The following is a 14,204-nucleotide window of genomic DNA, read 5'->3' as shown; positions in this document are numbered from 1 at the left end:
GTGAGGCTAGCTTAACATATTAAAATTTACAATATTTTCCTATTTTTGCTAATCTTAAATCAAATATTAAGTTTTCAGTTTCTAAAGCTCACACATTAGAAAACATCAAGCCAGTTGAGACATTTAAAAAACACCTTTAAACTTCAAAACTTCAGTTTTTAGACAAAAATAAGAAACCATTTCCACACTTCCAACTATGAATATTTCTGGCTCCTCCCTGAGCAAATCTTAGTTTATATCAATGATTAAAAAAAAAAACAAACCCAAGGTTCAAAATGGTAGTAACTTCCAGGCTCAGCCAGAAATCCCTAAGCGATCGACTATGGTGAAACAAACCTGTTAAGACCCCAGAGGAAGTGATTAAGAAGAAACAAGGAAGACATAATTGTATAGATCACCAAAGGTCTGCAAAACAGGAATGGCGCTTTTCTTCCACCAGCAAAGAACACCCTGAATAGGGCCCCCTAGTTTTTCTGTAACTTTCAAAAAGCCATCATCTGGGAACAGGCCCTTGAGAGCCAAGTACCATTCCAGCCGCCGACACAGCCAGCTGAGGGGGAAAGCGCCGCCCGCTTGTGACCTCTGTCCCGAGAACATCAGGAAGCGGAAAGCCACAGGTATCCGCCCTAAAAGAATGTGTAGTTTAAGTGCATCAGGTATATAAAAGAAGCCCGACTGTCTCTGATCAAGTCCCAAGGTGGCATGTCTCAAGCTGTGATGGGAAAATCTTGTCCTGCCCCTGTCCTACTTTCTCCATCAAGGCACCCAATACACTTGCTTAGAACCTTCCAGACCAAAGAAGCCTCTGACACAACCTACACAAACCTTCAAATTCCCAGTGAAACCTGACAGCTTTGCAAAGCATCCCAGAAGAAAGAAAGCTCAAATGAGACCAGCTCAGTGGGGTCTTCCCGAGGTGACCCCGGAGTTAACATATTTATTTTCACGCTGCAATTACTTATCGCTTTACAGACATTTCATGCTGTACCTCTGCACGGAGCTGAGGACAAAAGTAACATTTTAATTAATGTTATAATTATTATAATTATTCTTTAACAAAGCTATTAAATAACCTGTACAAAGTCCGTCCCGGTCATAGTAAAAAACAAAAACAAAAAGTCCAAATAAAACAAAACCCCGAGCTCTGTTTGAGATTTACAAGGTCCTTCCGCTTAAACTCAGCAGTGTTTCCTATATACAAGGTCAGCCAAGGGCGGTCCCCTCCAAACTGTGGGTCTCCCAGATGGTGGGAATGGTTTAGAGCTTGAAAATGCCTTTGCTTAATACAGAGATTCCAACCCTACCTATTCTGCTCCTCCTGGGCACAGGGTCCATCCGAGGAGGCCGGGGCTAGGGAAGCTGGGAGCCTGGCGTGGCTGTGGGAAGCCAGCAGCAAAAAGGGGCAAAGCTCCCCTGCTCAGCCACCTGTCCACAGGCTGCCCCTAATACCTCCCCAAAGAGGAGCCCTTCTGCTCACAGGTCCCGCGGGTCCTCCCGCTTGACCCCGACCTCAGTAACTTTGAGCTTCTTATTCTGGTGCGTTTTGACGTGTTTGGCGAGGTGGTCGCTGCGCATGAAGCGCTTGCCGCACTCGGGGCAGGCGAAGCGCTTCTCGCCCGTGTGAGTCCGCAGGTGCCGCTGCAGCTCGTCCGAGCGCGTGAAGCTCTTGCCGCAGAAGAGCCAGTTGCACACGAAGGGCCGCTCGCCCGTGTGCCAGCGCAGGTGCGCCTTCAGGTGCGAGGTCTTGCCGTACACCTTGCCGCAGCCCGGCACGTGGCACACGTGCTGCTTCTTCTTGCCCGGCTCTGCCTCCGGGGCGCCGCCCGCCGCCTGGCAGTTGGGGCAGCGGCAGCGGCGGCACCTCCTGGCCGTGGCCGCCAGGGGGGTCTTGGTCTGCAGCAGCGCGGCGATTTGGCTCTGGTACTGCGCGAAGTCCGACGGGCCCAGCACCAGACCCCGCTGCAGGGCGGCGGCCGCGGCGGCCGCTGAAGAGGGGAAGCGGGGCGCGTGGGGACCCCCGGCACAGGCGCCGGAGAGGCTGCCCCCAGGGACGCCGGAGGTCCCGGGAGCGGTGCCCGCCTGCGGGATGCTCCACCACGGGAGGTCGTCGGGGGCCGGGTTGGGGGACAGCTGGCGGCACGTGGGCGGCGGTGGCGGTGGGAGCAGATTGGAGTAGCCTGGAGGCAGGGCGGCCTGTGCCGCGTAGGGCACGTAGGCAGGTGCGCAGCTGGCGGGCAGTGCCGCCATGCTCGAGGGCAGCATCTTGACCGGTGAGAACTCGTAGGGGTACGAGGGGTCGGCAGGAGGTGTGAGCGGCAACTCGTGTGCTGCCCCAAAGGACGGCTGCAGGTGCGTTTTCTGCGGCGTCAGCCCCAGGCTGGGGTGCGGGGGCGGCAGCGCGCCCGGCGAGTGAGCGGGCATGTCCGCGGTCCAAGGGTGAAAGAGCCTGGAGGGCGAGCCCAGCGCGGGGTCGTAGGGCACCTGCAGGAAGTCCGGGGGCGCCGCGGCCCCTGGCTGGCCAATGCGGCTACAGGTGGCGGCCAGCAGCGCCAGGGGCGAGTGTTTACCCAGGTCCGGGGAGGCGCAGGGGGTGCGGTCCTGCATGGCCGGCGGCAGGGGAGGGCGGAGAAGAGACAAAAGGTTAGCGCTCCAAGAGCGGTCACCCCGCCGGCCAGCCACCCCACGCCAGCTCTTAACCCTCTGCCCCTCCCCAACGCTTCCCGCCACCGCGTCCCAAGCCGGCACCCACCAGTCCGGGAAAACTTTTGGTGCCTGCGCTACCTGAAAGCGGGCCGCGCGGGCCGCGCGAGCGCTCCCTGTTAAAACTACTCGGTGCAAAGAGACGCCATCCAGCCCCGGAGAACGCAGGCACAAAGTGGGAGGGGAGAGGAATCCGACGGGCCGCTCCCGGCTCCGCGGTCAGAAAGGATATGGAAACACCCACACACCCGCTGCCCAACCACCCTCCGCATCTTTTAAGCTCTCGTTTCCACGTTTCTCCAACTCCTCCCCCGCCCGCCTCAGGCTGAAACCAGCAGGAGGGCCCAGCGGGGTGAGCAGGGGCCCTGTTCTCGGCTACACGCGCACCTCCGGACCTGTGAGTCCCTTCCCGCCCCCGCTCCTCCCCCACAGGCCACACTCCCAACAGTTAAGGTTATGTGTGAAGTTCGCGAGAGGACCCCTAGATCTGACCCCTGTGGCACCCTCCGAGCGGGGTTCCCTTTGAGATTCAGGGCACACCAAGTACCAGGGGAGATCCGCGCACGACCCTTCCCCTTCCCAGCCCAGCGCTGACCTGGAGGAAGGCCTGCAGAGAGTCGTTCCGGAGGACAGCTACGGCGGCCATGGCTATAGCCTGCGAGCCGTGGGCAGCGGAGCCGGGCGCAGCCGAGGCATGAGACCCGAAGGCGAGGACGAACGGCCACCCAGCGTCCCTCCCCAGAGCCGGCGCTGCGCGTCCGGCCCTCCCCGCCCGCGCCCCTCGCAGCGCCCCGCTCGCTCGCTCCGCGCGCAGTCTGAGCGCTTCAGGATCACCTCCAAGAATTTGATAAGGACTTTGCTGGGCCGCCAGCCAGTCAGAGGGAAGATTTATGGCTTTGAAGTTTGCCGCTACCCAATCATCAAAGAATAGCGGCTCTTTCAGAAGCGAAAGCAAATCCTTTGAATCCACAAAGCTCCTATGGTGTGTTTGTTGGTCTGGATAAAAGAACTGATTATTAGGGGGGATGGGAAGGGAGGAGATAAAGGCGGGACAATTAATGAAGTAATCACTATGTGGGAAATGTATATACACAAATAATTGGATTTTCCTGATCAAAGGGGGCCTTGCCGCCTGGAGACCCGCGCTTGGGTTGCTCTAGACACTGGACCCCGCTCTCCCCCAGTCCCAGCCATTGCAATTAAAGATTTACACAGAGGCAGCTCCCAAAGTGACAAAGTGTCTTTGTTATCTCCAGAGAAATCTGCTTTAGACTCCAGTCCCGGGACTTTGAGACGTCTCTCTCCTGTACTTAAACACTTCGCACCCTGACGGCACTCCGACCCGCCCGCGAACACCTCTTAATCCAGCGAATTCCCGGGGCGGGGCGGGGCGGGGCGTCGGGCTGACCGCGCCCAGCGGGCCGCGTGCTTCCGCTCCCCACGCTCGGCCGGGAGGAGCCGCGGGCGGAGCGGTGACCCGAGGCGGGGCCGAGTGTCCGCCTTGGGCGGCGGTGGGTGGCGCGCACGCTCCGGGGCCGCCTGCCCGACAAGTGATGGGTGCTTGTGACGTTCCTGCTGGCGACCTGCAAGTTTTCTTGGGTCACAACTTTTGCAAATAACGAGTCTGGGAAAAACCACCCGTGCCGCGCTCGCTTTAAGCTAAACTTGACAGGACACCCAGAGCCACCCACAATATAGCCCCGGGTGGGGGGCGGTGTGTGCCGCACCTCTCTCCCCAGCAGGCAGATCTGGATGCCGAGGAGGGCCGGCCGAGAGGCTCATCTCTGAGGCCCCACCGAACGTCCCCAGCGATGCTGGCAACTTCTCCTCCGAAGTCCTGCCGAGCGATTGTGCGCTTTCTCAAGTCGCACAGGCTAATCACGAAACTACTCAAAAAAAAAAAAAAAAAAAAGTCAGGCGTTGTCGAGGAAGCCTTTTGCTGTTGTTACTCAAACCACAAATAGCCCGAAGGAGGTCCTCTATCAGGAAAAAAAAAAGTAAATAAAAACTGTTGTTTCTGTAACCTTTGGAAGGAAGTAAAAGTTTTGCAGGTGCGGGATGCTTTGCCCAGGTCAGGCAAACGCCACACCGGAACGTGTCCCACAGCCCCTAGGTAGCAGGCCCTGCCTCACCAAGCAGCGAAAGTCGGCCTTCTTCCTCCCTCTTGCCCAGGACGCAAAATGCGACTTGCCGCGAAGGTGCGGTCAGGGGGTGTCCTCACCCGCGAACCTGGACGCCGGAGGAGGAAGGGGCGGGACGCCGAGGGGTTCTCACCGCTCTGGAAGGATTAAGGGCCAGGGATCCCCGCCGAGGTCACCTGCGGGTGGCCGCGGCCCACGTGACACGCAGCGGCGGGGGCCACCTGGGCTTGGCCAACCCACCTCTCTATCCACCGTATCCGCGGATGCGGTCTCCTCTCTTCAAGGTCGTGCGGGGAGCCCCCAAACCATCTCGCACTCAGTCTACTGAGCGCGGTCCTCTCGGGAACCGCCCCGAGCCCGGGACTGACTTGAGAGGCCCCACCCGTTGATCCACCCGCCTCCTTCTCCCCCAAACTCCAGCGGGCGTCGGATTAAGCGCCTGGTTTGTATACGGATGCCCTATGCATTCCCTCAGGGTCGAAACACTACGCCACCATGCCACATTCCCTCTTGCCCCGGGCCCACCAGGGAAATAGGAACATCGTACTGAAGACAATGGACCTCATGCACTTCACATGTCCTTTGTCCCCGGGAACGAGGAGCAGTGAACTCACAGCTCTGCCGATGTGGTCTGGCTCCTTCTGAAGAGGAGGTCCGGGTGCTCTGGGCACGGGGAACCGGAGGAAACAGTGTTTTGCTTCCAGCCCAGCCAACCTTTCTACATCCTGGTCATAGGTAGAGTCCCGGCAAAGCCTGGGACCTGAAGGAGCCCTTTTGAGGTTCAAATCAGAAACCAGAGCTCCAGGTAACTGACACCTGCGCCTGCACATGTCGAGCGGGCCTGGCCCATTAGCGTGTTTCCTCGCCCGCTCCTTTGAGCTCTTTGAATCCCTGGGATTTCCCCGGCGGGCTGGAAGACACTGGTTTTTTATTATCTTTTGTTGTTGTTGCTATTTTTTAAAAAATATTTACTTATGCATGCATACAAGAGCTGGGGGACAGGCCAGAGATGTGGGGTGTGTGTGTGAAAGGATTCACCAGAGACAGAGCGGGGAACAGAACTGGCAGATTGACTGAAATACACTGCTGAGGGGAGCAGCGGGCGAGACAGGAGAGGTCTGCTGCACCATGTGGGTATCTCCCCCGCTGGGGATTGTACTCCTGCTGTAGTGGCTGTGGATAGCTTCATAGGTTTCATCTTAACCCTTGCGCCACCAGGGAGGCCCTGTTGTCGCTATTTTTAAACAAAAAGTCAAGACAAGTCAATTTATTTCCTTAGTTGTCATAGGAGAGAACTCTTTCTCCAAGAGGACCCCATTAGTCAATAAGATCATCATCAGTGAACAGCAGTGCAAAAGAGAACAGTGGCATGATAGTTAAGGGGATGGACTCTGGAAATCTGAAACCATATTTTTAGTTGTCACTTTCTAGTTGACTCAGGCAAGCCAATTAATCAACCTGTTTATGCCTCAGTTTCCCAATTTGTAGAATGGCCATTCTTGTAAATCTGAAATATTAGTGTTCACCTTGTATAGCAGCGCTCACCTGGAGTGCCGGTAGGCTTAAAAGAGGTATATATGCAAAGTCTTTAGGACAGTGCTTTGCGGAAAGTTGGCCTTTTCTTGACTATTCCCAGTCCTTGTTCTTGGCCTCACCTCCTTTTGTGAACGCCCACCCGGACCCCAGACCTTCAGGCCCCTGCTGAAGTTGGAAAACTTTACAAAGGGGGTGGGGAAAGATGCTCTTTGGTCTTCCTTCCTTTACATTTGGTGCGCCTGAAAAACTTTTCATAATGAAGTAACATTCAGACCGTCCATTAAAAATGCAGTGCGGGGAGATCAAAGTACAATATTTATTTTAGAAATTTGTTACTATCACCAAGAGATACACGTATCAAGGCCAAATGTCAGTTCCGTTACACAAAGCCCAGCGCCGGGGAAGAGCATGTGGCTGCTCCCCGGTAATGTAAAGAGACATCAAAGACCCAGAGCGCTGCAAAAGTGCGCAGTCCGGAGGGAGGGAGAGCGCAGGGGAGGGCCCAGCGCACCCCAGACAGCGGGCGCGGGGCTTCGGCGGAGGCTGCGGGGGTCAGTTCAAAGAGGTATTCTCTGGGGCTGAGTTCACAGGAGGGAAGATTTAATGGGCTTTCTTTTGTTGGTGGGTGTGTTTGTGCGCCAAGGACCCAGGAACTCCTCTGTGGTTCTACAGCCTGCCGGAGGAGAAGAGAGCGAGACGAGAGGCGAATGGGGAGCAAACTTTAACTGAAGGGTGTGGCGGGGGTGGGGGTGGGGGGCTGGTGGTGGAGGTTGAATACCAGCCGACCACCAACAGCAGACACAGCGGAACCGAACCGCTCTTCTAGTGATTCTCCTAGCAGCAGGGTTCTGAGCTGGGAAGTTTGTATCTCAGTTTCTTCGCGCTGCAACCTGTAAGAAGAGGCGGGTAGGTGAACCCGCAGAGGCACCCGCGCTTTGGCAGACCTACTCTGCAACCCCGGTGATTCACTCCAAAACAGTGGTTGCTGAAAACGCTGGGTGGGGTTCCTACTGTGCACCCAAGCCCGCCGGGCATTTTCTGGAAGCAACTGGGGGATCAAGCTTGTGGAATAAGTCCAGATAGTTGGTCACTTATTTTCAGTTGATTTTAAAAAATATGTACCTTGTTTAGGTCATTTCAACAAATTCTTAACCCACTGGCTCTTTACAGTAGTGTGTTGCCTAACTGCCCTGTTGCCCCTTCTCTGCCAAAGGTTCAATCTTGCAATTGCCCGCATCTCCCTAGTTAATAGGTACCAGCCGTTGCTTTATTAAAGGTGCTGGGGGGAGGGGGGGCAGCAGAAATTTCCTCATGCTAATGGGGCACTGAGTCACAGGGGGATGCCTATGCAAGTCTTCAGTCATCTACAAGTACGTATTCTTAGAGTAGTCACTTGGCAGCTTTTTGAAGTGTTAAAAGCATAAAGCTGCTATTGTTTCAAGCTCTCAGCGTAGAAGTCATCAAATTTTGCCTCTTCATTGAAAGATATTTTTAAGGGGTGGTTTTGGGGTGGGGAGAGAGCTTGCAATCTGATACTCTGTAAGTTTGGCTGTGAGGATTTGGAGTGGTCCAAAAGTTTAAGCTGTCACCAAATCACATATACCCCAATGCTTTTGTGTGAAATGGGTTCATCATTAATATGACTGAGTACGTTCCATTTCAAGAAATTATAATGCTGTTAATCTTTGGAAAACAGTGACTTATTTTGGAAAATTTCCTCAACTGGAAACATGAGTTAATTTTAATCTTAAACATAAAAATTGTGTTAATATATAATGAATGATGGTGTGGAATTCTAGAACTAGAAGGAATTCTTTTGCTTATCTGGTTCTAATCCCCCACTGATGGCAGGAGGAAACAGTATTATGTGTGTCATGCCTGCATAATGTTGTCAGCTTCAACTGTTCAGTAAGTGTTCACTGGTGTTGGGTGGTAGATGGAATTGTATGTACCAATGTCTGCACAGAGATTTTCTGGTGCTACAGAACATGCAAATGCAGTGGAGATTCAGAGGAGAGCATTGGTGATGGTTGGAGTAGTTAAGGGAGGCTTTACCAAGGAGCTGTTGTTTGGAGGAGCTTTTAAGGAGTTAGAGGATTTTCATGGGGGTCTACAGACAGGAAGATGATGGAGGGGAGAGAAGATGATTGAAGAATGAGAACTCCCTTTTCAGTGAGGAGTTGAATAGCCAAGGAAGATGAAGTTTTGCATCTTTAATTTGCTAGTGTAGGCAGGGTGGGGCCCCATAGAATAGCTAGAGAGAGGAGCTAGCTGAGTGGGGATTATTGCAGACCATGAGCAGATGAATTACGTGAATTCAATTCCAGTTTTCAATCTTCCTTTCCAGGAGGGAAAGAGAGTTTGGAAGGATAAAGGCAGGTGCCGTTATCTAGGTGTGAGATGGTGAAGGCCTCATTTGGGAACTGGTAGTGGTAGTGAAAAGCTAACAGCTATTTAAAAGGCAAAAGGATGACAAGTTGGAAGAAGAGACAAAAATGAAGGGAAAAATAAAAAACCTTCTTTTGACAAATGTGCGGCAACAATTGGATATTCACATGTAAAAGAATGATGTTGGACATCTATACACTATATATATTAAACTCTACATGGACTGTAGACCTAAATGTAACAGTTAGACTATAAATTGCATAAAAGAAAACCTAGGAGTAAGACTTCATGAACTGGAGTTAGGCAAAGTCTTCTTAGATATACCAAAAGCACAGGTAACAAAAAAGAAATAAACTGGCCTTCATAAGAATTTAGAACTTTGAGCTTCAAAGGATATCATCAAGGAAGTGAAAAGATAACCCACAGAATGGGAGAATATATTTTCAAATTATGTATCTAATAAAAGACATATCTATATTTTATAAAGAATGCTAGCAACTCAACAATATAAAAGGCAACAACCCAATTAAGAAATAAATGTCAGATCTGAATAGCTATTTCTCCAAAGATGATATACAAAAGGTGAACATAACATGAAAGATATTCAACACAATCAGCCTTCAGTGAAATACAAATCCAAGCTACAATGGGTACCAGTTTCACCTAGTAGGAAGGCTGTGAGAAATAGATAATAAGTATTGACAAGAATGTGGGGAAATTATAATGTTCATATGCTGGTTGTAGAAATTAAGAGGGTACATCTGCTTTGAAAAATAATTTGACAGTTCTCAAAATGTTATGCATGAAGTTATAATTCTACTCTTAAAGATAGTTCAAAGATAATTTAAAACATATGCACACACAAAAAAACCTGTATAGGATGTTTGTATAGCATCACTGATATTAGTCAAAAAGTCAAAACAACCCAAATGTCCATCAACAAATGAGTATATAAACAAAATGTATTATATTTACACGGCGGAGTATTAGTCAAATGTAAAAAGGAATGAAACATTGACACATGGCACATTGTGCATGAACTTTGAATACTTTATGCCATATGAAAGAAACCCAGTCACAGAAGATCACAGCCTATGTGGCAAACTATTTTTCAGAGATGATCCCAATAACACCTCTCATCCTACAATCTGGCTGGCTTCAGTGACTTATTTATAACCAAAAAATGCAGCAGAAGAAAAGGCCAAGTAGCTTCTACCTGGTTCTCTTGGAACAGTCACTCTGCAGATGCCCCCTTGGAACACTGTCTCTGGGAACTCAGCAGTGAAAAGCCCAAGCCACATCAGAGGCTGCCTAGAGATGCCCTCATAACACTCCCAGCCATTGTATCATTCTAGCCCAGGAACCAAGTGTGAGCGAAGAAACCTGTGGGTGCTTCAGCCCCCGGGCTGTGCGAGTTGCCCTAGCTGAACTGCCAGACATCTTGGTGCAGAGAAGAGCCATCCTCTCTGTGCTCTGTCCAAATTCTTGGCCCAGAAAATCTAGGAGGACAATGAAATGTCTATTGCTTTACTCCACTAAATGTGCTTTGTTACATAGCAAAAGGTAATCAAAACGACCCTCAATTTCACATTGCACATAATCTGATCTTCAAGCACTGGATAGCTTATAGTTTTACCTTACTTGAAAATCTTAAGTGTCTACCAATTGAACATGAATTAATTGTATATTTTTCAGGCTTGCATTCATGATGCTGCATACTTTTGAAACCTTCTATCTTACCTTCGAGTATAACCCATTTCTTCCATTCTAGTCTTGCCAGATACTAGATTTTCACTTGGCCATATGTGACACTTTCCTGCCTCCACAAATTTTCACAAGTACTGGCCTTTGCTTGGAAATTTCATTTTCTGTTAAACTCTCCTTACCATTTTTTTATTACCCAGCTCAATTTCACATCCTCTAAAAACATGCTGTCCAATATAGTAGCCAATATCGATATATGGCTATTTACATTTAGTGTTAAACTGATTAAATTAAAAATGCAGTCCCTCAGTCTTAGCTGTGACATTATAGTACTCAGTAGCCACATTTTACTGGACAGTGTTGTTTTGAGAAGCCTTCTTAGCTTTCCCTTTTCCATTAATCTTTCCTTGCTCACAGAACATTAGACGGCAATTTTAACAATTTTGATTTGAATATTTTAAAAGTCATGTAATCCAATATCATAAAATTACAGATGCACCTTGTACAGATGCACACCACTATACACCACATACAGTGTATTACTTGATATATGGTCCATGGGCTCAAACATTTATTGAGTTGCAAGGAAGCAACAATAAATCTGTCTGTAGCAAGGGGGTTGAGTTAAATGACTTCTTAGGACCCTTCCCAGTAAAACAGCCAAAAAGTAACATAAATCTTATGTCTTCAACAATATGTAATCTCCTGGGAGACCTGTTTCTCAAATCACAAATGATCTTCAAGAAGATTTCTTGTGAGGGACAACTGAATGTAATCTTTTTTTTTTTTTTAATTTCACCCCAGCAGCTAACTATTCTAGGGATTTAATTATCTCAGAGTGTGTATATTTTGTCTCAAGGTATGCCAGTTTTTGCACAGTTAATCTAAGTATGACATCCAAATCTACATGCCAACTCCATATATACTTCACCGCCGCGAAGGAATTTCCTTCCCACTGTCCCTTCTCTGACCAATGAAGACAAGGAATAGACAATTACCCAGATGATGAAATTCCATTCAGCTTAGAAAAGGTAATTATCAGTCCCCAGATTATGAAATTCATACAAATGATGTCTATAAAACTCAATTCTAAAATCGTATATTATTTGATAGGACTATTCCACCATACATGTGTGTATAGAAATAGATATTTTATTTTATTTTTTTATTTTTTTAATAGAGGCATGCTTTATTTATTTATTTGGTTGGTTGGTTGGTTATACATGCACTGGGTACAGTCAGAAGTGCAGGAGGGTGAGAGAATTCACCAGAGCCAGAGCAGGGAGCAGAGCAGGCAGAAGGACCGAAGTACACTGCTGAGGGGAGCAGCGGGCGGCAGGAGAGGTCTGCGCGCCATGTGGGACCCTCCTCCGGGGGCCGGGGAGCAGCTGGGGATGGAACCGGCGCCGCAGAGGCTGCGGGCAGCTTCGCAACCCAGCACTCAACCGCTGCGCCACTGGGGAGGCCCTAGAAATAGATATTTTAAAGTGATTAACTTTTCACTACACAATAAAGCATGTTACTATGCATAGGTGGATTGATTCACTGTGTGTTCATGTTAAATGTTTTTTGTTAGTTTTTTCCTTCACTCATAATTGTAGAATGAAATCGTAAACCTGGGACGTTTTTGAGGTTAATATTTACTCAATCCAAACACTCTATTTTAAGTATAAAACCTGCCTGGACTCTGTACCAGAAGCACTTTCAGTTACTCAATAACTTTAATCTGACAGTAATAAATGAGAATTAATTCACTTGTTTCTGGAATAGATTATAGAACTTAGGGCACTGCTGCCTGATTTTCAATTCAGTGACTTTTGAATACCTTTGGGCCACTCTCATAACTTAGCTTTCCCTTTAAAATAATTATTTCACTCATACTGGCAATATTTTATGCTTAGTTAGAATTGGCTTTTAAGATGCAGAATGCATTAATTATTTCTTCATATTTTAGTAGGGTGTCCTCAGGTGTCAGCACTTAAAAAAAGATTTATTTATGCACAAGAACTGGGGTACAGGCCAGAGGTGCAGGGGGTGAGAGGATTCACCAGAGTCAAAGTGGGGAACAGAACAGGCAGACTGACTGAAATACACTGTTGAGGGGAGCAGTGCTGGCTGGCCGGGGATCGAACTTGTGCTGCAGAGGCTGTGGATAGCTTCACAGTGCTGTGCTTAACCCCTTGCGCCACCAAGGAGGCCCTGTGTCAGCATTATTATGAAGCTCTTAGGCAAATATCTTTGGGGCAGAGGCACAGTAGAACCCTTCTTGGGCATCTCAATGTGGCCCAGGCAAGTGGGCCTGAGCTACTTGTGCACCTGCTGATTTTGTCTTTCTTTACCAAGGTACCTCTGTGAGGGGGACAGTGACCTGTACTCCCATCCTAGCATCTGGGGAGGGAAATATGTCACCAAATGTGTCACCAAATATGTCACTTGCCATAAAACTTCAGACCTCAACAATTTAAGAATATGATGGCTTAAATTTAAAGCTGAGAGGAAGAACTATGTCTTTTGTCCTCCCATAATCTGATTAATAACTGACGAAAGTATATATCGCTTCGTTCTTTTGTTATATATAACATGAAGAGTTAACACCATTGCTTTTTTTTCTAAAAGAAATTCAGGGAAACATGGTATTCTTTAATTAACTTTCTTATTTTGATTACAAAATAGTAAGAAACCCAGACCCCTGTGCAAGCACATAGGCATAGCAGTATGACCCTGGGCAAAGCTCTTGCCTCTCTGGGCCTCATTTTCTTCACCTCTGAAATAAAGGAAGTATCTGTTTTGTTTCTGCTTTTCTTTCTGTTTTCCAACATACAGTAATAATGCTTTATTTGGATACATTTAAGTAGTTTTTTAAAATAAGTTTTGTGGCAAAACACACCTCACAAAATTTACCATGTAATTATTTCCAGGTGTACACATCAGTGTTAAGTATATTGACATTATTGCACAACCAATCTCCAGAACTTTTTCATTTTGGAAAACTGGAAATCTGTACCCATTAGACAACAACTTCCCATTACCCCAGCCCTTGGCAACCACCACTCTACTTTGTTTCTTTGAGTCTGCCTACTCTAGATATCTTATATAAGTGATGTCATACAATGTATGTCTTTTTTGGCTTATTTTACCAGCATAATGTCCTGAAGGTCCATTCATGTGGGGTTCCTCCTTGTAAGTCTGAGGTAATAAAAATATATACATATATATATTTAAGAAAAGTTCCTGAAGTTAGATAAGATCATAAGCTTTCAGAGTAGAGACAAACCTTGCAATCCAATCTATTATGTTAGATATGGAAGCTGAGGTCCAGAGGTGAAGTGACTTATACAAGGTCACCCAGCAGGTTAGTATTGGAGTCTGTGTTCAGGCTCCTGAAAGTTTAGCACAAGAAGATGAGTGACTTCTGCTAAGAAGATGAGGGACTGCATTTCAAGGTATTTTTGACAGGGTTAAAATAGCATAAAGAGGGCCTCCCTGGTGGCGCAGCGGGTTTGATTCTCAGCCGGCCAGGGAGATTCCCACAGGGCGCGGCAGATCTCTCCTGTCTCGCCCGCTGCTCCCTTCAGCAGTGCTTTTGGTCCGCCTGCCTATTCTGCTCCCTGCTCTGTCTATGGTGAATCCTCTCACCTTCCCGTGCACCTGGCCTGTACCCCAGTTCTTGCATAAAAATAAATAAATCTAAAAAAAAGCATAAAGACAGAAGGGAAAATGATGTCACCTGTGCTG

At 48.4% G+C, this 14,204-nt stretch overlaps 1 protein-coding gene across 1 annotated transcript; it reads right to left on the bottom strand.

Annotated features, from left to right (window-relative positions):
• Positions 1-1,473: 1,473 nt before the first annotated feature.
• Positions 1,474-3,346, bottom strand: SP5 (Sp5 transcription factor; the record flags this gene model as incomplete). The annotated part of the gene is made up of 2 exons (XM_084249586.1): positions 1,474-2,598; positions 3,296-3,346. 2 exons carry the CDS (start codon positions 3,344-3,346, stop codon positions 1,474-1,476), a joined length of 1,176 nt encoding a protein of 391 aa, XP_084105712.1.
• Between the last annotated feature and the right edge of the window lie 10,858 nt (positions 3,347-14,204).

The sequence above is a fragment of the Talpa europaea genome (genome assembly GCF_964194135.1).
Source record: "Talpa europaea genome assembly, chromosome: 1".
NCBI lineage: Eukaryota > Metazoa > Chordata > Mammalia > Eulipotyphla > Talpidae > Talpa > Talpa europaea.
The sequence above is the reverse complement of the archived record's forward strand: the minus strand, read 5'-3'. Positions and strand labels throughout refer to the sequence as shown.